Source organism: Ammospiza caudacuta, chromosome 10 (genome assembly GCF_027887145.1).
Source record: "Ammospiza caudacuta isolate bAmmCau1 chromosome 10, bAmmCau1.pri, whole genome shotgun sequence".
NCBI lineage: Eukaryota > Metazoa > Chordata > Aves > Passeriformes > Passerellidae > Ammospiza > Ammospiza caudacuta.
Window position 1 is genome coordinate 5,113,177 of NC_080602.1, and position 22,226 is coordinate 5,135,402.

The following is a 22,226-nucleotide window of genomic DNA, read 5'->3' on the forward strand; positions in this document are numbered from 1 at the left end:
GAAGCCCCAGTCCCTGCCTTTGGGCAGCCTTCCTTAGGGATCAGCTGGGAGGCTTCCTACAAAACAACTCCTTGGCCCATGAAACCAAGCCTGGGTCAAAAAGCTGCATGTTCAGAGGCTTTTGTGGCAGTGCCAGACACAAGGCACCTTTGGACTGGGCTCTGCAGAAGCAGCTGCACCAAAGTGGCTGCCTTTGAGCTTCAGCCCACTGCCAACAGCTGCCAGCCAAGTGTCTTCTGCTTATTGCTGCAATCACAGGAAATCCTTGGGAGTTCTCTCCCTTGCTGACCAGTCCCTCACAGCACTTCAACCTTGGTGCATCTCTGGCTCTAGAAAGAGAAAAGTGTTCCTGGGAATAAAGCAAAGGGTTTTTCTACCTATTTGTCTCCCCCCCAGTAGAGTCAAGCTTGCAAAAACTTCATGAGGCACTGCATCATGGCAGACACTTTCAAAATCTTGGCTGTGGATGGGAAAGACACGCTGAGATTTGTTACAAACGATGGTGCTCTCTGTACGTTTTGACGCTGATGCCTCATTCTCAATGTATTGTTTTCATGGTCTGGGAAAAGGTGAATGAGCAGATGGTGCTGTTGGAGCTGTGCTCACTGGGGCAGCAGCAGCTCTGGGGTGATTCCCTAGGCAGCTGCAATCAGCCCACGTTGCTCTCGGCGCCAGCTCTCAATGCGCTTGGTGCTGCTGGGCAGAGGGGCACTGCTCTGTGCCCATGGGATAAGCCCAGGGTGACTGCAGTTCTGTGGAGTTGCCACTGCTCTGCATGAAAACCCAAAGGCAGAAGTTGTCCTGTTGAATCTTTGGACTTCTGCCATTCAGCAGCACAAAGCATCTTCTGCCTTTTCTGGGTGTTCATTGCATCATTAGACAATAACTCACAAGAAGGGGAGATTCCACACGTATTTCCATTTTGCTCTCTTGCTGCTGCAGGTGAAACTGATGAACCAAGGAGCTATTGATGCTCCCTTCACCTGTCTCCCTTCAGCCACCAACCTGGGCTTGTGTTTCAAGTTTGCCCCCGAGGAGGGCATCATTGCAGCAGGTGGGAGCCAGGCTGTGCAGATCTCCTTCAGTGCCACCGTGCTGGGGAGCTTTGAGGAGGAGTTCCAGTTCAGTGTGGCTGGATCTCCTACGCCTGCCATCCTGACCATCAAGTAAGGACCCTGGGAGCTGGGTGGGCACATCTGTAGCTGTCTCTGGGACATCCCCCACCTGCCTCCTTTTGGGGTGGAGCAGAGGAGAAAGGTGTTTCCTGAGGTCTGAATCTCTGCTCTGCCGCTGGCATTGCTTTGGTGTCAGGCTGCCTCCTGCCCTGTGTGGTGGCTGGGAGCTGGAATGACTCGTCCCTGCAGGGATCTCCCTGTGCCTTGGGCCATGGCAGGCAGTGGGATGGATCAGCTTTGGGCAGCAGCTGCTCTGGGATGTCCCACCTGAACACCCAGCAAGGCCCCCAGGGCTTTGCAGATGGGCCAGCCTGGCTGATTCTGCAGCAGCAGCAGCAGTGTTTGTAAAACCTTGTGTGAATAATCCATGCCAGATGGGCAGCAGCAGCCTCAGCTCACCTCTCATGGCCATGCTGTGGGGCACAAGCTGTGCCCCCAGCTCCTGTGCCCAGAGGGCTCTGGTGCCTCCTTTGCACAGCCAGCAAAGCGCTGATGTGGGAGTCAGGAACTGTGGGCTGGTGCCATGGCAAGAGACAATCCTGGCCCAGCCACAGGGAGAAGGGCGGATCATAGGGGAGGCAGAGCTCAGTGCTCAGCACCACAGCAGCGTGAGGCCTTGTCCCTGCCAGCCTGAGCCATGTGCTGCAGGATAATGGAGTGGAAGCAGGAGAGCTGATGCTGGCTGCTCTGCAGCTTTGGAGCTGGGCTGCTGCTCTTGGGCAGCACTGGCTCAAGGCAGTGAAGAAATGAAAGCAATCTGCACCTGATGGTACCAATGAGATAAGGGAGATGGGTAAAGAAGAACAAGGAAGTTATTCCTTAGCAAGAGAAAAGTGGTGAGCAGGTCTGCCCATAGTGCAGAAACAAATCTGCTGGCTTTGTTTTTGGAGGAAAAGTGCTGCTTTTTTCATTTGGAAATCAAGAGGGAACCTTTCACCATCAAATAATTGATTCTCCTCTGTCCCTCCCCCAAAATGGCCATGGGGTGTTTGTGCATAAGCAGCTTTCTCCTTGAGCAGGGGCAGGTGTCTCTTGTTGAGATGTGCAGAGCAGAGCCAGGGGCAGTCCTGTGAGTACAATAGAGGACACAGCTGACTGGTTCTTGATTTTGAACCAAAAGGCAGAGTGGGCACTGATTGGCATCAACCATGAAATCAACTGGTGAATGTTGTGCAGCTTCAAGTGCTGATTTCAGTGGATGTTGGTGGCTTTTGGAGTGTGCCTGCTGAGTTCAAGGGAAGGTGAGGTTCTGTGCTAGATTCAGGACAGCCAAGTTTGGTTGTTGAAGCTCTTGCTCTTGGCTGTGCCAGCTGGTGCACTGCTGACAAGCTGGTCCTTTCCTCTAGGATTCATCTGTGCCCTGGGTAGAACTGTTGCTGCTCTTTTCAGAGGATGTTTGGGAATGCCCTGGATTTATATCTCAGAAAGTGTCTGTAATGATTGTGTGGGTCAAACTCTCTTGAGAAAGCTCCTCCATGGGAACAGCAGTTGCAGCTCAGAAGGAGCAAAGCAGGGAAGCTGTGGCTGGAAGGGCTGCTTACAGAAGTTAGTGGGGACACCTTGATGTCCATGCCATTGCAGATGGGGAAACTGAGGCACGGAGCCATGTCTGGGTGTGTGTTCAGGGTCCTTCATGGGACCCCCAGCAACCCGGGGGCTTCTCCTGCCTGCCCTGTGCCCAGAGCCCATCAGGGGCTGTTGGCTGCTGCCCCTTGGCTGGAGCTGCCTCCTGTGCCCAGGGCCCTGTGCTGAGCACACGGGGCTGTGTTGGTTGGAAACCCCGGGTGCCCTGAGCCCGGGTTTTGTGCCCCCGAGCCACGACAGCCGGAGCTTTGCAATGCCTTTAACCGAGCCATTGCCTGCTCTGTCCTCGGCCTGCAGGGGCAGCGTCACTGCACCGAGTTTACACTTCGACCTCGCTGAGCTCGACTTCGGGGACATCTCCTTTGGTGAGTGTTCCCTGGGCTGGGACACAGCCTCAGGGATGTGTGCCTTCCAACAGAAAAGCATCCCTCACTCCTGCTCTGCCCCAGCAGCCTCTTCAGGCTGTGAACTGCAGAGCTGCTGCTGCTGCTGCTGCCTCAGGGGGCATTTTGCCATTGTGAGATCCAGTGGAAGCAAGGAATAGAAAGGCAGAATTTTCTGGTGTCTCTGTGCTGCTTTAAAAGACAGATGTCTGCCAAGGAAGGTGGGAATCTTGCTGCAATGGAAAGATGAGCCCCTCCCTCCAAATGATTATCCCTTTGAAATGACAGGGCTCCCAGGCAAAAGTGTGGGAAAAGGAATAACAGTTCTTTGCTAGACTGTCTCAGGAGAGCACAGACAAGAAGGCAAGAACAGACATTTCCCAGTCCTGTTTTTCCCCTTTGGTGGAGTTCTGGTGACAGCAGGAGGAGCTGTGGGCTCTGGCAGGCCAGGGATCCCCCCCAGCCGGTGCGGGAAGGGAAGGGAAGGAGGAAATGCTCCTTTTGCAAAGCCCCAGAGGGCAGGGGGATGCGGGCAGTGCCCAGCAGCAGCAGCAGCAGCAGCGGGGCAGGCAGGCAGGGTCGGTGCCAGCGCTGAGCTGCAGCCAGGGCAGCCCCGGGCCAAGCACAAACCTCCCGCAGCAGCAGCGGCCGAGCTGCGACCCCCGAGCGGGAGGAAGGGAAGCTCCGCTCCCTGCCCAGCCTCAGCTCCCACTGCACAGCCGCCCACGGCATCACGCCACAACTCCCAAGAACCCCCCAGGGAAAAGCCCAGCCCAGGGCCAAAACCCCCCAAAACCCCCCAGAACCCCTGTCCCCCTTCCCAGACCCAGGGCAACGTTCACTGCCAAGCCTAAAGCCAGAACAATGAAGTTCATGAACTTCTGAAGGAAACTCATTGCCTTTCTTGAGCTTCTTCTTCCCCAGCCTGCATCACCACAGAGGCGCTTGTCAAGTTGACTTTGGAAGGAATGAAACACGAAAGGAAAGAGATGGAAATATGGTTCTGAAGCAGGAGATTGATCCTGCTGAATCAATTTTCATTCCTAAGGGCTCTTCGGCTGAAGGCAGCTGTTGTATTTTTGCTTCTTTGTAACTCTTGACTGTTGTCTGCATGTGCTGGCCTCAGTCTCCTTGGAGGTTTTGACATCTGGGTTTGTCCTTTTTGTGCCTCTCTTGCCTCCCTGCTGGAGTCCCTGCTGGAGCTGGCAGTGGTCACTTGGATGGGCACAGAGAAGCTCTGGGCTGCAGCTGCAGTTGTTTTTCCTCCCCATCTGTGTCCCATTGACTCTTGGTGAGCAGGCCTGGGGAGAAGTCTCCTGCCCACAGAGCTGGCCAGCCCAGCCAGATGTGCAGTGCAGAGCAGGCTGTGGCTGCTCTGCGCGCTCTGCAGGACATCCCCACCATGAGTGGCTGTATCTCTGGCTTTGCAGGATGGAAAGCAAATCTCAGAGCCAAAGTGGGGTAAACCCTTGCAGGCAGCACTCTCAGTGAGCAGCACGGCTGTGATGTCCCTGTTTGTGGGCTGAGGTGGGACCTGGTTCCTGATTGCTAATCTCAACGCAAGGCTCGGCTGTGCCCCCAGCTGAGTGGGCTCTGAGCTGTCACGTGCTCAGTCTGTTTGGCCCAAAGCAAGAGATGCCTTAAGGATCCTGCAGAGAGAAGCTGCATTAGGGTTCTTTGCCTCACGTTCTAGTTGCGGATTCCATCCTCACTTTCTTTTGCTGTAGCTTCTTCTCACTGACAACTCACTCTTTATATGTCTTGAAAAAGGTGGGAGTGTTGGCAGGCTGAGCAGGGAATTGGACAGCTTGAATTCTCAGAGTAAATGCTGGGTCTGGGTGCACACTCATCACTGAGAGAGAACTGGTGCTGGTTTGGGGCAGGTGAGGGAGCTTGGCCCCATCACAAAGAGAGAAGCTTGCAGTGTTCAGCAGGGCTAGGAGTGGACATTTTCAAGGCTGCAGTCTGGAATCTGTGTCAAAGGGAGCTAAGTGACGATTAATTCCTCACGCAGCTTCTGGGTGAGCTGTAGTTCAGATCATAGAGAGCTCCACTCCAATGCCACTTTGATCCTGCCAGGATCTTGCCCCCAGGATCATGGCCTGCTGGGTGCCTGAATGGATATTTGTGTCCTTGCCCAGGCTTTCCCTACACGCAGCGCTGCCGCCTCACCAACAGCTCCGCGGTGCCCCTGACGTTCCAGCTCCGCATGTCGGACGATGGCACGCAGCCGGCTGTGGACAGCGTGGATCAGATCCGCAGGGACACCGACCCGGCCTGGAGCAAGGGAATCCATTTCCGTGTGGAGCCCAGGGAGTTCACCATCAATCCCAGCGGAGGCACCATCCTCCCCCAGGGACACCGGGACATCGAGGTACGGCAAGAGCCCAGCCACAGCCGCTGCAGCACCAGGGCTGGAGCTGCACTGCAGGGTGGGAGGGCTTTAGCTCTGGTGCCAGCTTGGAGCATGCTGGCACGGAGAGATCTGCACTGCTGGGACGCCTCTGCTGGCTGGCTTACTCGGGATGTTCCTCAAAGAGCACTGTTTGCTTTCCAAAATCATATGCCTGAGTTCACAGACCTTATGGTCAAGGCCTGAAGCCATTCTTGTGTTTTTGAGAGCGATTGATTTGATTGCAATGGGGCAGAGCAAGGATGAGGGCAGAAGGTGGCTGTTAGAGAGATGTCATTGTATCAAGCAGTGAGCTTTTCTTTGTGGTGTCATTTCCCCCCTCCTGGGCAGCAGAATGATTTGTGTTCACTGCAGGAAGCTCCAGTGGAGACAAAAAACTCTGCAGCCATGTGTAGCGGTTCAAATTTATTGTATTGATTCCTTGTTAAGTGGTTTGTTCTGTGGTACCCCGTGTTCTCCCTGAGTTGGTTTACCCCTGGGTTTTAGCCTCCCTCAAAGCTGTCCCTCATGCCATTCCCTGCCCCTTGTTCCAGCTCTTTCCCTGCCTGTCAAACCCAGCCCCTTTTGTTCCCCAACCTTCTTTGCCAATTTAACCTGGAGCCAATCCCTGTCTGCAATGCCCCTTTGGAATTCCCCTATTCCTGGAGGCCCCATTGGCCCATGTGAGCCATCCTCCCCACCCTCCTACCCAAAGTGGCCCCAGACACTTGATGTAATCCCCTCAGTGCTCCCCTGAGGATTCCCTTTTGGCTTGCTGTTTGTATTCACCCTCTGATTTGTATCTGTACAAAAGCCCTTGCACGGGAGTGTCCAGGGCTCTTTTGGCTTTGACCCTTTTGCTTGGAATAAACCCTTCCTTGTGGAACTTCAAGACAGAGATCCTCCTCCTTTCTCCTCTGCCTGGTCCCGTTGGTGGCTTGTCTCTTGCGGCGTAGAGCAAGAGGCTCTGAGGGTTCTGCCTGTGGTCAATGCCCAGCCTGGGGCAGTTCTGAGGGTTCTGCCTGTGGTCAATGCCCTCCCTGGGGCAGTTCTGAGGGTTCTGCCTGTGGTCAATGCCCAGCCTGGGGCAGTTCTGAGGGTTCTGCCTGTGGTAAATGCCTACCCTGGGGCAGTTCTGAGGGTTCTGCCTCTGGTCAGTGCTCACCCTGGGGCAGTTCTGAGGGTTCTGCCTCTGGTCAATGCCCAGCCCGGGGCAGTTCCCCACTCCTGGCGTGGGGCCGGAGTTCTCAGAGCCAGCCTGGGGTCAGGGTCCAAGGGCAGCCATGAACTGCCCAGCACCTGCTGGGCCACACTTTGCCCTCAGCCTCCTGCTGTAAAGCTGAACTCGTTGTGGTCGAGTCAGATTTCCTCGGCATGGATGTCTTTGTAGTCAGATGAGAAATTGGCCCCTTAATTTGAATGCAGTGTTGCATGGAGCTGTAGTCTAATGTTTTAACGTAGCTGACCTGACATAGGAAGGGGACCAGGACACCAGGTGGTTCATCACAGGTCCAGTTTATTGAAGAAAGCTTCAAACACTTATACAGCAAATAATAAGCTTATGAATATTCTGTAAGCCAAGCAATCTATTGGTTAAACTATACCATTAACTCTTCCTCATTCCTTACGGGTTACATCTCTCTTTTCTCATGTCTCTCTCACTATTTGTTATCCTACTACAGCTAGGCCGAAGGACACGCTATCTCACAGGTGCAGGACTTGGAATTAGCCACAGTCTTGTACTTTTACATTCTCTAGTCTCCTAAATTTCCCAACACTGACCTGTGCCCTTATAGCAAGGTGTGTTTAACAAATGTGGTATTGCCAGAAGGCTTTTGTTACTCTGAGACTGTGCTCTACACATGGAGCAGCAGAAGAATGAAGGGCAAATCCTCCCTCAGGAACTGGAGGTTATCACCCGTGGGTAATGAGCTTTTGTAAGGAAGCATTGACTGTTCTTCTCTTCCACCAGGTGACCCTGTGCTCCAACACGGTGATGGAGTTCTACCGGAGATTGCTGGTGGACCTGGAGGGTATTGGCAAGGGAGTGGCATCCCTGATCATCACAGCCAGGTACCAGCCCTTGCCTGGCCTCCCCCAGGCACTGCCTTGCCCAGGCTGTGCTGGCTGCAGCTGCCAAGGAGAAGTGCTGCTGAATGTCCTCATGTTGTGCCAGCTGGACACGAGAACAGCAGTGCTTGGGCAGAAGCCCGTGGTGAAAAGCACGTTTGCTCACAGCCCAGCATGGTCCTGGGCCCTCTTCTAAAGGCACCAGGAATGATATCATTGATTGGCCTTGTTTTTGGTGCTTGAGGTGGAACAAATTTCCTGAGGGCCTCCTCTCCTTCAGGCTGCAAGAGGTGGAGTTGTGCTGGCTGTGAGCACGGTGCACTGGTTTGGGCCACACCAAGCAGCTGCTGAGAGTCAGGCTCTGCCTCTGTCCATGAGGGCACATGGCAGGGGAGAAGTGGCTCCCAGCAAGAGTGGGGAGGGCAAGGTGTGACAAGGGGAAAGCAGCCCTTGATGTGGCAGGTCAGCTCCAGTTTTTGTCCTTCCCTCTGCTTCCCGTTTTGAGCTTTAATGTTGTCAGAGTTGAGAGCAAAAGTCGTTGTTGCTGCAGCAGAATTCCATGCTGCTGTGCTGCTGTGGGTGTCAGTGTGATGCCCAGAGGGATGCAGCTCCCTGGTGCTGTTCCCTGTGCCAGGCAGAGCCATCCAGGCAGTGCCTGGGCTGCCACTGTGTACAGCAGGTGGAGCTGGGGCCAGGCAGTGCCTGGAGCTGTGCAGTGAAGGAGCCAGGGAGCTGCAGGGCCTGGCAGGGGCTGATCAGCCCCTCTGTGGGGCAGCTGCTGTCTCGTGCCCTCCAGGGCTGGGGCAAAGAGCTGAGTTCTCAGGCAGGGCAACAGCACAATGGCAGAGAAGGGAGTCAGTTTTACTGAGACCCTGGAGCTGTGTGTTCCTTGAGCCTTAGGGAGCACTGATCCTTGTTGGGAAGGCTCCCCCAGAGCTCGTGGGTCACTGGCACTGTTGCAGGAGTCCTTGCAAGCCTTCTTGGGTAAAGGAGGGGCTGAGGCAGCTGTGGGGCAAAGTGCTCTGCCTGGGGCACTTGGCAGCCTCTGGGTGCTGCCTCTCAGGGTTTGCCCCTCCTTGACAAGACATGTGGGAGTGGGAAGAGGTAGAAGGCAATTTATCCCTGTAGGGCTCTTCAATGTGCATTTGACAGTGACCAATGGGTTCTGCTCCATTTCACAGTCTTTGGGGGTAGGCATTCTCCATTCTCTCAGTATCTCTGATTGTCCTGGGGTCATCTCTTTGCCCAGATGTCTCGTTCCTGAGCTCCAAGTGTCCTCCCCAGTGCTGCTGTGTGATGAGTGCCACCTGAAGGTGCCCTACGAGAGAAAGATCCTCATTAGGAATCCCAGCCACCTTCCTGGCTGCTACGGGCTTATTCCCCAGGTTTGGCATCACATCCACCTTCTCCTGTCAAATATTCCTGAGGAGATTATTAGGGGAACAAAGGGTTTGGATAAGACCTTGCTGCTTTCTATTCAGTCTTAAAGATCTGCTGAGAGCAGGATCCTACCAAACTGTAAACTTTAGGAGGCAGTTTAAGCTCCTGAAAAAACAGTTGATGCTCTAGTCCTCAGGGTGTTTTCCTGTGGGAGATCTTAGAGGGTTGTGAAAAGCTGCTGCACCCACAGACACCAGTGCCTGTGCTGGCAGCCTTCTTGCAGGATCCCCTGGGAGTGCTAACCCTACAATTCTTGCATCTTGTTTGTGCCTTTGACCTTTGTCCTGGGGAGCTTTAAAGGTGTGTGTAAGTTTCTGTTGTGGTGGATGTTAAGGAGCCTACAGTTTCTTGAGAGGTCCCTCTGAATCTGCGTTTCATTGTGTCCCTTCCAGAAGCGCAAGGAGGACTCTGCTGTGCTCTACTCCAGCCCCAAGCCCTGTGGGATTGTGCAGCCCCAGAGCACAGCAGAGATCCCAGTTGTGGTGGCAGTGCAGGCCCTGGGCACTCATCGCACCAACGTTCTCATCGGCGTGTTCGGGGATGAGAGAAACCCCCTGGTGAGGGCAAGGGGAGATGTGAGCCTGTGTGCAGCTGCTCCTGGCAGGGTGCACAGGGACAGGGATTCTGCCGGGGAAAACAGGCACAGGCTGCTGGGGAGAAGGACAGGAGGGACGGGGGCACAAACAGCTCCTGCCTTAGAGGGGGGAATCTCAGTGTCTGACACAGAATGGAGTTGGGCTCAGCTGGAATCCAGGGGGCATTTGAGGTCATTATTCTTTCAAATGCTGGTAACTTTGGAAACATCTGTTTGAAAATGTCATCTCTCTGAGCGCAAGAGAGGATGTCAGAAGACTTGTGGGAACCTTGAGCTTTCTGTAAAAGAAAGGAAAGCTGGCATTTGAAGAGTGGTTGCAAGGACTGAAACTTCGATTAAAACATATGGAAATGGCAATGCCAAATTCCCCGGATGGCACCAAACATCTGAACCCGGGCCGTCGTGGCACTGCCTGTAAATCAGTGAACAGGAAGGAAAGGCAATGCAGGCTGTGCCAGGGAGCCTGAAGTTTGAGCAAACAGGTGCTTTTAACTATCAGGCTGCTTCCCTTAAAGAGGAGGGTTTCTCCCCACCAGAAGAACCAGTTGTTTAACCGTCAGGCTGGTCTTACCTAGAGATTTCTTGCAAAGATAAAACCTTTCGGACAGTAACTTTTAGTTTGAAAGGTTCTCTTAGCTTAATCCTTTTCAATTTGGAGGTGAACATGTAATTTTCTTTTTCCCCAAAAGCCCAGCATTTCAGCTGGAGAGTGGTAGCTGTCCCTAAAGAAATAACTTGAGCAGGGTTGAGCTGTTGAAGGTTTTTTAGGTTTCTCTGTTGTGGTTTGTTTTGGGTTTTTTAAAATCTTTCTTGCTTGCTTCCTGGAACAGAGAGCACAATTACGGAGCTCAGGACGGCTGGCAGAAATCTCCCCAAGCCCAAGGCTGGCAGAGCTTGGCAGGATCCCAGCACCACAGCCTGTGTATGTATGGATGGAAGGAAGGATGGATGGGGAATGCGACCTGAGTCACCTGGGAGTGTTGTAAAATGTCAACCAACCCCCCAGCGGTGTCAGGGGAACATTCCTGATAAATCCCTGGTGGAGCTGCAGAGTTTCTGGCCTTGGGCACTGGGTGGGCTGTGCTGGCTGGGCACTGGCTGGGTCTGCCCCTCGGTGTCTCAAATCTCACCTTTTTGCTGCCTTCTCTGTCTTTTCCTCTCCCACTGTGCTTTTTGCATCCCCACCAGGTGTAAATGCCTGTCCTCTGTAATTGCTCAATGCGAGCAGTTGCAGCTGCTGCAGCACCTCAGTGCCATCCCTGGGCTGCCTTTAGAACAGACCTGCCCCAGCCTGGATTGGGAAGGGCTGGATCAAACCATTTCTCAGTCCAACGAGCCAGCACCCAGCCAGGGGCTGCATCCTGGCCAGGAGCTGCTCGTGCAGGTGTCCCTCCCTCCCTCTCTCCCACTGCAGGTCCCTGTTCATAGTTATTTATTTTCCAGAGATGAGCTCCACCCACCTAAATTCAAACCCCAGCCACCGAAGGAGAGGAGAACCAGTCTGGATTGTGCGGCAACTCGATGGAGGCACTTCAGGACTGGACAGGAGGAGGCAGCCAGAGCCCTGAAAGAAGTGCAGGATTTTACCCACTCTTCAGGAGCAGAGGTAGATTTTCTTGTACACCGACTGCTTGCTTTGCCTCCCCAGCCTGCCAGCACCAAGTCCTGCTCATGCTGAGCTCCCTTTTTGCTGCCCTGCTGTGCTGTGCCCTGACAGTGGGCTGGGCAGCAGGGCCAGTGGCTGGACATGGGCTGAGGGGGAGGGAGAAATAGGAGAGTTTTCCTTGGAGAAGCTGGCTCAGATCCTACAGGCCTGTGCTGAGTGTGGGATTTTTTTGCCTTGTTTCCTTCCCAGTGTAAGATGAGGCTTTTCTCTGCATCATCATGGTAACACCTCCAGCTTCCCTCACAGAGCAAGCTGGGATTATGCTGATCTCCATGGACCCTCTTCCCAAGGCAGCCAGACTCCCTGTTTGCAGGGCTCTGCTTTCACCCAGAGCTGCTATTGCACTGCTGGCCCTGGAGCTGTCTGACAAAGGCAGACTTTGCAGAGGGGCTGTCTCTTCCTCCCAGCACAGAAAATGGCTTGTTTTTTGGGTGCCAGCACCAAGTCCTGAGCACCCTCACCTGCCTCGAGGCTTGGAGGGATTCAGGTGCTCCCTGGACGTGGCGCACACTGCCCTGGGAGCAGAGAAGGCAAGAGGGAATCTGACTCCCTTGCCCATTGTCAGTGTGGCAAGCAGGGCTGGAGCTGCCAGTGCCACTGGGGGCCCTCAGCATTGGCCACAGAGGGGCCTCCCATCCCTGCAGGCCATCGCAAAGTGCTGCTGGAGCAGCTGCTTGTTGGAGAGGCCGTGCAGGACACGTTGCAGGGCTGCCCAAGGATGCTGTGCAGCACCTGTGGAGGGCACTGCTCCCCCTGGAACTCCTCAAGTGCTCCACAGGAAATTGTTGCAGGAGCTTTTGCTGTAGCACCTTGAGAAAGAAGCATTTAAATCAGAGAGAGAGGGGAAGAGCCTCAGGAGTCAGATGAGCTGGACTGGACTCCTTCCCTCAGCTCCAAGAGCTCTCACTCTGAGTCTCCTCCTTTTCTAAAAGCAGGAGGTTTTGAAACTTTGTAATGGCAAATTGTGCATCAGAGAGAATTTCTACTGCCAGGAGACATCCTAGTTCACTTTCATGTAATGTACTAATTAATGCATTGTGCTGTGAGTATGGGAGAAGATTTTCCCCATGGTCCCTGCACTGGTCAATGGCATGGATGCAGGATGAGGTGAGGGTGATTCTGGCAGTGTTTGGGGAATAGGCCCCTCTGGCTACAGCTCCAAGATGCTCTTCTGCATCCATTTCCATGCTCAACACCTCAATCTCTCTTGTCTTCCATCCAGGCTTTCAATATCCTGCCACTGCCAGGTGTGCTGCAGCCAGGAGAGAGCCAGCAGGTCACCTCCACCTTCTCTGGCCACCTCAACACCACCTGCAATGTCCCGGAGCTGTGCCACATGGAGGGAGGCTCCACCTCTGAGGTGCTGGTCGCCTCACGTGTCAGCTCCTCCCTGAGCCCCCAGGAGATCAACTGTGGCTCTCAGGCCTCTCTCAGGGACAGGTGAGTCAGCCTTCCGTGGGTTCCTGCTCTGCCACGGGTTATTGTCCCTGCAGGGCTTCCCTGCTCCAAGGCCTCTGAGCTCAGAGGAGCTGCAGAGCAAAGGCCAGCAGCAACATAGGGATGGCCACTCTGAGCTCCCTGGCTGCCAAGAGAGGAAGGACCTTCTTCTGTTGAGACAGAACATCATCTTCTCTATTTGAGTGCTGAGCCCTCCTGGCTTAGCTGCTCTCTGCGGGGAGCTGGGCTCTGGGCCTGCCTTGGCACCGCATTTAGAGGTGTCTTGAAGTCCATGGTGTTGAGTGGCATCTTCTTCATCATCTGCCTTCTTCACCAGAACAGTGTGATTGTGGTATGGGCAGGCGTGGGGCACAGAGCAAACCTTGCTTTGGGTCCTGCTCCTGCCACAGATGAAGTCCTTGCACTGCTGATCTGCCAGGGTTCTCCTTATGGTGGCATAGCAGCCAGAAAAACTCCTGTGCTTTAGGCTCCCCTGCAGCTGCAGCCGTAGGCAAGCACAGGAGAAGCTCAGCTCCAGCAAGGCAGCCCAGCTCAGGACACACAGGCCAAGTGTGGAGCTGGGAGTGGAGGTGCTTAAAGCAAGCCTGTGCATCAGGACTTCTTCAGGCCAGGCTGAAGTTGGTTTCATGGGGAGGAGACGGACGAGGCTGCTTCCAGTGGTTTCCATGGCAGCCAGCACTGGTTTGCTTGGTCCCAGCTGGGTTCCAGCAGGAAATCTGCCCGACAAGAGCCTGTCTTGCAGGAGAGGAGTTCCTGCAGCCTTTGCTTTCTGACTGATAGGATTGTTCTCATGAAGGAGCAGGCTAGGAGTCGTTAAAACCGAAGATCACGGGCAGAGACTCTCTAACTAATTAAAGTTAGACAGTGGGATGTTTATTAACACCGGCGGGCGGCACCAGAGCCGTCCCTAAAAGGCGTGACCGCGCTGTCCAAGGTTCTTTGCCCTCTCTTTATTTCCCAAGATCTTACACACAATACATCTGCACAACCCCAGCACCTCCCATCCCTGCTCTGTATTCAAATGAGGTCATTGGTCCTTCACTCCTGTGCAATTCTTCCCTTGAATTGGGTTGGTGTCTCGAATTGGGTCAGTGGTCTTAGGGGATGAAGTCAGGAATGTCTTCATCAGGTCTCTGTGACCCTCTGGCACCATCCAAGGTCCCCTGCTTAGTGATTGATTGACATCAAGCCCAGGTGCTAACCATTGTTCTACTGGTTTCGAGATGTTCTTATAACAGTTCACTTCCTCCACTTCCCTCTCCTAATGGTAAACAATAGAACAATCTGCTCCAGCTTAAGCATCTCATAATCATTAACCTATGGTCTGCCTATCTAACCTACATCCTGATCAATGGGAATTGCTTCTAACCCTCAGCTGAAATCTGAACTCTTTAAAATCATGCTTCAGCTATGCCCAGGGAGAAGGGGGCTGAATGAGCTGAGTAAGAACTGTAGGAGAGCTAAGCAGATGTCAGCAATCTGTGCTCTGCTTTAAACTGGGAAGCCAAGAGACAAAGGGCGTTTCCAGGCACCAGTGCAGAGAGCTGCTGGATCAGCCTTTGGCAGGGGCTGGAGGGGTCTGGCTGTGCCTTCAGAGGGAGCTTGCACAGTCAAGACCTTATGATGGCAAAGCTCAGGTTTGGCCGGTCCTGGAGGTCCCCTTCCACCCATGCCCTCACTTGGGATGTTCCCAACCTCTGTGGGTTGAGGAGAATTCACGGAAATGGCCTCAGGGTCAAGGAATGAAGTGCAGGGCCAGCCAGGACGAGGGAGCCCAAGATTCTGGTGGGACTCTCAGCCATATTTTCTGTTTTGTCTGCAGAAGGGAGCTGAAGGAGCCAGCTCAAAAGGTCGAGGAGGAGGCAAAAGCCTTAGAGGAGGAAGAGAGGAGGAAGGAGGAAGAGAGGCAGAAGAAGGGAAAGAAGAGTGTCTCTGTTGGCAAGCAACCTCCAATACCAGCAAAGGGGAAAACCAAGACCCGAGAGAATAAGGAAACCAAAATTCCAAAAAAAGAAACCAAAATCCCAGAGAGGAAGGAAAGCAAAGCATCAGAAGGGAAGAAAATCAAAGCATCAGAGAAGAAGGACACCAAAGCATCAGAGAGGAAGGAAACCAAGATCCTAGAGAAGAAGGAAGACAAAGACCCAAAGAAGGCGGAACCCAAAGCTCCAAAGAAGGGAGAACCCAAAGCCGTCAAGAAGGGGGGAACTGAAATCCCATAGGACTAAGCTAAGATGGAGAAGAACTCTTTATTCTTTATTCATACAACTCATTTTACACAGTTTAACAGACCTTGTGTGCACCTTTAGTTCATTCAAAGGTTTCTTATCAGTTAGTCGATTATTGGTTAATAAAATAGATTTTACTTGTGCATCAAATCTCTCGTATTGTTTACCTCTTCACTGATTCTCATCGGACAAATTACTTGTTATTGCAGGTGCATTTGTTTTTCACCCTCAGAATAGAATGGTCACAAAGTCTCATTCTCAAAATAGCTTCACATGGGAACTTGTAACTGCTTAGTTGCACACAGAAGAGATGATAGGCCAGCTATTGATGTGGCTGAACAAGGCTTCATTTCAAAAGGCTTTTCTGTCGCAGACATTTTTTCACAGAAATCCTTTCTTTCAGTTTTCTGTGTCTTCTGGAAGGCTGAGGCCTCAGAGGAGAACATAAACAATTATTATCAGCTTCTGGGGAATGCAACAGGGGCACCTATTTTGATTGGTGATTGGTTCATGTTCCCATGTTTATAATTAAGGGCCAATCACAAAGTGTAAGCCAGGGGACTGAGTCCTTGGCCACAGCTTTGTTGGGATTCTTTTCTATCTCTTCCTAGCTAGCCTAGCTGCTCTGCAAACCTCTCTCCTTATTCTTTCTAGTATAACTATAATGTATTATATCTTATATTAATAAATTCAGCTTTCTGATTCAAGAAACAAGATTCACCGTCTCTCTATCACCAGCAGCGCCCACTCAGGCGCGGTAATATCTGGTGACCCGACGTGTCGGAGCAAAAATTAATTTAATAAGACCAGAGGAGCAAAATTGCTGCACTGGGTAAAATCCTGTATGTGTGGCATTTGATGGTTGCTTTGAAGTGACCAAAGAAAGTGGATTCAAGCCAGGAGCTGAAGAACTGAAGATCCTGATTTGGACAGAGTTCACAGCCAAGGCTGACCACAACAGAACCTTCTTCTGGAAAACCATCAGGAAAGATGATGGAAAAGGGCAGCAGATCTGTGGAGCTGGCCAGAGCAAGCTGGACTCTTTTAGAAGGTACTGTGGGCTTTTCTATCCCTGATGAACCAGCCCTTCATAGCTTGTGGCTGTTCGTTTGGCAGACACATGCCTTGCCAGAAGAGATTCAGTTCTCCGCTTCAGAGGAAAAGCTTATTGCCCTCTGGAAATATTGGTGCAGAGAAGATGGTTGCTTTTTGTCAGAAACAGATATCTATGGGTTCTTTCGATGGGCAAAGCTTTTTGGGTTTTTTACTGATGTCCTGTACGCTTTAGATGTTTTCGTCTGGGAGTGCATGGACTCAATTATCCAGTGCGTCTACAGTCAGGGACGCGTGTTGCCTTCTATCTACCCAGCATTTATAAAGCTTTTCCCAGTCCTGAAGCGCAGAGCAGCTTGTTTTCAATGGATCTCTAACTGTTATGGAAAAGCTCCGTTTCCACCGCCCTTGGCAGAAGACCCCATGGGTGATGACTTTGGGCTTTTCGCCCCCCCCTGCTTCGCGGCGCGGGGGGCTGAAACTTCGCGGCGCGAAGAAGTTTTTTTTACTCTTGCTCCGGAGCATGCTCAGATGGAGTGTTGTCCTCCCCCCCCTTCTCTCTTTCCGGGGGGATGGGAGTGGCCGCTCAAGCCAGCGCCGGCCTCTCAGACTCCGCCTCCTTCACACATCGGAGCGGCACCGGTCTCCGAGGCTTCCTCCACGCCCCTGCTAGAGCCGTCACTCCAGGAGGTCCCGCCCGCGGTTTCACCGGCCTCCCCGCCCCCGCCAGAGCCTGTGTCGGAGAAGGCAGAAGAGAACAGCACTTTCGGCGATTGACCTGTTGCTAAGCAACAGCGATGCCCCGCCGCTTCTCCCGGCTCCGCTGCTGCCTGTTTGCGCTCCGAAGGAGACTGCGACTGCGCCTCTGCAGCAGACCCCGGAGTCAGCGGCGGGGCACGGCGCCGGCCCCGTGTCGTGCCTGCCGCTGCTTTCAGGGCTGGGGGACGCGGCGGAGGTGGGTTCTCGCGCATCCCCGCCGCTTCAAGCCGAGACAGTCCCAGAGTCAGCGGCAGAAAACGGCGCTGAACCTGCGGGACTCTCGGAGCAGCCCGCGGCTGATCCCACGATCAGCGTGATTCCCTCCTCGGCCGGCTCCTCCGTGGCCAGAGTCACTGCCGCGTTCCAGGCCAGCCCCAGCGTCATCCACAGCCCCGTGGGCCCCCACCCTGGCCCAGCGCCCCCCATGGCCGGCCCGCCAGCCCCAGGCCCGCCCCAGGAAGCGGCCCCGGAGTCTGGTCTCTCCTTCAGTGGAGCGGGGGCTGCCCGCCAGCTGACTCTTGCGGCAGTCCAGCTGCCGGCTTTCAAGCTCGGCGGTTTGGGGGGTGGTGTTTCGGTTGCTGTCCCATAGAGGCTGCCATCTCTGCCGCCCATCTTGTGCCCTAGCGGCGAGGGGGAGGGGGCTCCCGAAAGTTCTGCCTCTGGTCCCCAGCCCGGTGGGGGTGGTGACATGTTGCTGTGGGAAACAAACATTCCCAGACCCGAGATGAAGATTCTCGGGGCAGCTTCTATTTCCCTGCTGCTGGCATGCCTCAGTGGTTTAGGGGAAAGGAAGCGTCTCACTACCCGTGCTGCCATTGTACTGGCAGCAGGGTTCAGGCCTGTGGATATGCAGAGCCTTCCTCATGGGTTTGGCCTGGGCCGTTGGGCTCAAAAAATTCCTGGGCTGGTCCCACTGCGTGGCCTCCTTATGTTTTTGGGGACTCTGGTTTCTCCTACCGGTCCTGGTCCCCCTTTGTGAGCCAGTTTTGGGGTTCCTGGTTCAGCATGGGCCAGGGCCCCCAGGGCCTTTCCTTGTCTGGCACTGCTCTGCTCGGGTGCTGCTCTTTTGTTTTTCAATAAAAAAAAAAAAATTAAAATTAAATAAAAAAGATTGAAAACAGCGGGCAGCAGCTCTGAAGCATTGAAGGGCCAGAAAGGACATTCCACAAACTGTTTAAAAATTGTGTTATGACTGTCAGTGGTTTTTTGATAACTATTGATGGGATTCCTTTTGCAGCAAGTTGTTTTCAGGACCAAAAAGGACTCTCAGATATTCCAAGGGAAACAACTTTGGCTCTTGGACTGTTCCTGAAACTCAGCTGCATGGACTCAAATTCTCTTTGCATTGTATTTTGCATTTTTCTTATATTGTAGCATTGTTCTAGTGATTTGTTAGTTATTGTATATTCTACAGGTAAAGAAATTTCCTGTTCATTCCACATCAGCATTTTTTTTATTTTATACAATTTAGAAAGGTGAGATGTCGCAGACATTTTTTCACAGAAATCCTTTATTTCAGATTTCTGTGTCTTCTTGAAGGCTGAAGCCTCAGAGGAGAACATAAACAATTATTATCAGCTGCTGGTGAATGCAACAGGGGCACCTATTTTGATTGGTGATTGGTTCATGTTCCCATGTTTATAATTAAGGGCCAATCACAAAGTGTAAGCCAGAGGACTGAGTCCTTGGCCACAGCTTTGTTGGGATTCTTTTCTATCTCTTCCTAGCTAGCCTAGCTGCTCTGCAAACCTCTCTCTATATTCTTATTAGTATAGTCATAATGTATTATATATAATATCTTAATAAATCAAGCCTTCTGATTTAAGAAACAAGATTCACCGTCTCTCTATCACCAGCAGCGCCCACTCAGGCGCGGTAATACTTTTCTTCTATCATTATTCTACCTATGACATCCCCCGGTGTGTCCTTGGACCCACATTGTCACAACTGACCCACGGTTCCATGAGGTTCCCCTGTGTCACCATGGTCACTGTCAGAGGCTGGATGAGATCAATGTCCTGAGACACTGTGGGATGAGCTGTCAATCAGTCACACAGTGGGTACAGTGCTAACCCAACCTGATTGCCTGTGTGATCAGAAATCCCACCTGGGGGAGGCTCACAAGGGCCTGGGGGCTTAAAATATAGAGCACAAGGTGAGCCCCTGGTATGGACTCTGCCCTCTCCTGGGGTTTGTGTCTCACCCACACTGGAACCCTAGGAGCTGTTAGTCATATATGTGTCTTTCTATAGAGCTTCTGTCTTTCTGTCTCTCTCTCTTTCTTCTTGTTCTAATGCTCTTTATATGGAACATTTTTGGATACCCTAACAGCTTACGTGTTTTAATGTTTCCAGGATAAATGGGCTAAGTTAATGAAGTTACTGCTATGATTAATGTTTTATGTGTAATTTGATGTTGCGTTAAATCCTATTCCAAAGTTCTTGATTTTTTGCACTTTGCCAGTAGAATTTTGTGTCATTTTGACCTCTTACAAATATCTGGCTGGTGTTTTTCCTGTGCACCAAATTTGAGTAAAGGTGGCAGATGAATTGGTGAGTTGGCACGCAAGCCCTGAATGGAGCTCCGGGTGCGTGGAGGATCGGGGCAGTGTGAGTCGCGCACAATCCCTGCAGTGGGAGGACACGGGTCCCTAGCGGGGTTTAGGGTGCCCCGAGTACAGCGGCAGCACTGAGTAGAGCCAAGAGGGCCCCAGTGCCCAGGGTGGAACGGCGGTGCTGGGGGTTCAGGGTGCCACCCTTCAGGTAGAAACCGTAAACCCACTGAAGGCCCCTGAGGGGATTGGGGTCACAGGGCAGGGCAGGGCTGGGCTTACAGGGCAGGGCAAGGCTGGACCTGCCCCTTCCTCCCCCACACACAAAATGTTTAGAGCCAACAATCTCCTCCAGTCTGTCAAAACAGGCAGTGTTGGAGGTGAAATCCCAATTGTGGCCATGGGCACCTGGCTGAGAAGGACAGTTCTTTTCCATGGGAAGGAAAGCACAGAGCCTCAAGGTTTGGAAGGCAAGTGAGAGCCTCAGCAGGCCACGGCCAGCTAGATTGTCAGTAATTGCAGAGTTTGGATTTAGGGAATTTTGGAGGTGGAAACCCAATCTCAGCCATGGGCACCTGGAGAAGCAGACAGTTCTTTCCTTAGGAAGGAGAGCATGGAGCCTTTCCCAATGTTTTGGGGACGGATGAGAGGTGACCCTTGTGAAACCACTGCCAGACAGACTTGTCCTGGCAATATTCCTATTGGAAGAATCCCTGGATATAAGGACCTTTGGAGGTGAAATCCCAATTCTGGCCATGGGTGCCTAGAGCAGGAGGACAGTTCTTTTCCATTGGGAAGGAAAGCACAGAGCCTCAGTGTTTCAGCAGCAGATGAGAAGTGACACTCAACATGCAAAGGTCAGTTGGACCAGTCAGGCAGTCTATGGGAGGCCAAAGCAGCCAGACTTGTTTTGTGTTCCCTTGGTTTTGTGGGGCTCCATATTGTCACAATGGTTCCTTGGATCCATGGGGCCCCGCAGTGTCAGAATGGTGACTTGATTCCATGGGTTCCAGCAGTGTCACAATGGCCCCTTGATTACAAGAAGACCTGCAGTGTCACAAAGGCCTCTTGGTTTCACGAGGCCCCACAATATCACAATGGTCCTCCCAGGATCACAATGGTCTCACTGATTCCATGAGGCCTCACAGCGTCACAATGGTCTCTGCGTTTCCATGAGTCCCCTGAGTGTCACAATGGTCTCTGTGTTTCCATGGTGCCCCTCAGTGTCACCATGGCCCCTTGGTTCCATAACACGCCAAAGTGTCCGAATGGTCTCCATGGTTCCATGCAGACCCACGCTGTCACAATGGCCCCTTGTTTTGATGAGGCCTCTCAGTGTCACAATGATCCCTACATTCCATGGAGCCACACAGCGTCAGTACAGTCCCCATGGATCCATGAGGCCCAGCAACGTCACAGTGCTCTCCATGATTCCATGAGGCCCCACAGTGTCACAATGGTCCCTTGTTGTCACAGGGTCCCACAGTGTCACAATGGTCTCTTGGTCTCACAGGGCCCCACAGTGTCACAATGCTCCCTTGGTTCCATGGGCCTGTGCTGCTGCATTCCCCCCTCCCCTTCTCAGGCCGCCCTGCCAGCTGAGAAATGCTCCTTGGGCCTCAGCCTTGGCCAACAGCCCCAGGCTCAGCTCCTCTGCAGCTCATCACAAACACTGTCTGCTCCAGGCACTGCTACTGCCCAACCAGCTCCTGGTTCCTATAGGAGCAGTCCTGGGACCTGTTTGTGTTCCCTGAGCGGCACAACATCCCTGTTCTCACACTGCCAAAGAAAGCTGCTGATGCCAAGTGCGGCCAGGATGAACCATTGCTGGGACTGAAGGCCCTCTCTTGGGGCCCTGCAAACAGCGCTCCAAAAGGAGCCCTTGGAGCTCTCCTGGGCCAGCCACTCCCTCTGAGTGGGGCCTCTCCCAGCCGGGAACTCTCCCGTTTGCTGCACTCGGGGATCCTGAACAACGACGGAGCCTGGGCCGATCCCCCCACTCCTCCAGGCTCAACCCTTCACCCGCTGGGGAGATGCCAAAGGACCCACAGTGAGCATTTCCTGCCCTCAGGGGAATTGCTCACAGGTGCCTTGCACTGACTCTTTGTGTCTGTGTGCACACAGGAGTGCCTGTGCTGGAGAAATGTGGCAGAAATGCTGCACTCTGAGGGGCTTGAGTGCCTTGGATAGCTGAGTCAGTCAGGCCTGTAGGGAAGGTTAAATCACAAGGCCTAAGTGAAGTTAAATGCTGCTGAGAGGTTTTCTTTTGCTAAGCAGTTACCTTTAGTATAAGTTTTATGTTAAGTTCAATATTGTTAAGTGTTATTCCTCTGTTAAATTGCGAAGTCATAGGTTTAAGTTAGGTTACATGCTGTTATACTCTGCTCTTTTGCTAAACTGTGAGGTTGAAAGTATCAGTTAAGGTTAATGTATAAGTAAAGTCCTGTTAAGTTTGAGCTCTGTTAAGCTTTCAGGCCATGTTCCTTTTATCCTTGCCCTTGCTGTCCTTGTGTCACTCACACATGCACACACAGGGACAGTTCCAGGTTAATTTCTGGTTTTATTGCCTGGATTCTGTTTGGTTTTGTAGTTGCTTTGTTTCCTTGGTGTGCCTGAAGTGTCCAGTCAGGAGCAGAGTGACTCTTGCCAAGGAACTTTGTGCTGCTGTCCCTTAATATTAAATCTGGTTTTGGCTGATCCCTTGCCGGGGGTTTTTCAGCGCTCTCAAGGCCTCGTTTGTAACAGGGTGAAGGAGCCCTGGCCCAGGCTCTGGCCCTGGGGGACACGGGGACGCTGCCGGGGGGTCCCTGTCCCCCTGTCCCACCCCCAGGGCCCTGTCCCCCCGTCCCCGTGTCAGGCTCTGGGGTCGATC

At 52.9% G+C, this 22,226-nt stretch overlaps 1 protein-coding gene across 1 annotated transcript in view; it reads left to right on the forward strand.

Annotated features, from left to right (window-relative positions):
• The window catches only part of LOC131562139 (hydrocephalus-inducing protein-like), a 30,630-nt gene extending 11,687 nt beyond the window's left edge, over positions 1–18,943 (forward strand). Inside the window, exons 7-15 of the mRNA XM_058811708.1 lie at positions 943–1,166; positions 3,057–3,124; positions 5,284–5,516; positions 7,507–7,607; positions 8,854–8,989; positions 9,539–9,601; positions 12,528–12,683; positions 16,916–17,197; positions 18,902–18,943. Of these exons, the coding sequence (XP_058667691.1) occupies positions 943–1,166; positions 3,057–3,124; positions 5,284–5,516; positions 7,507–7,607; positions 8,854–8,989; positions 9,539–9,601; positions 12,528–12,683; positions 16,916–17,197; positions 18,902–18,943 (1,305 nt within the window). The remainder of the gene's footprint in view (positions 1–942; positions 1,167–3,056; positions 3,125–5,283; positions 5,517–7,506; positions 7,608–8,853; positions 8,990–9,538; positions 9,602–12,527; positions 12,684–16,915; positions 17,198–18,901) is intronic.
• Positions 18,944–22,226: the final 3,283 nt, after the last annotated feature.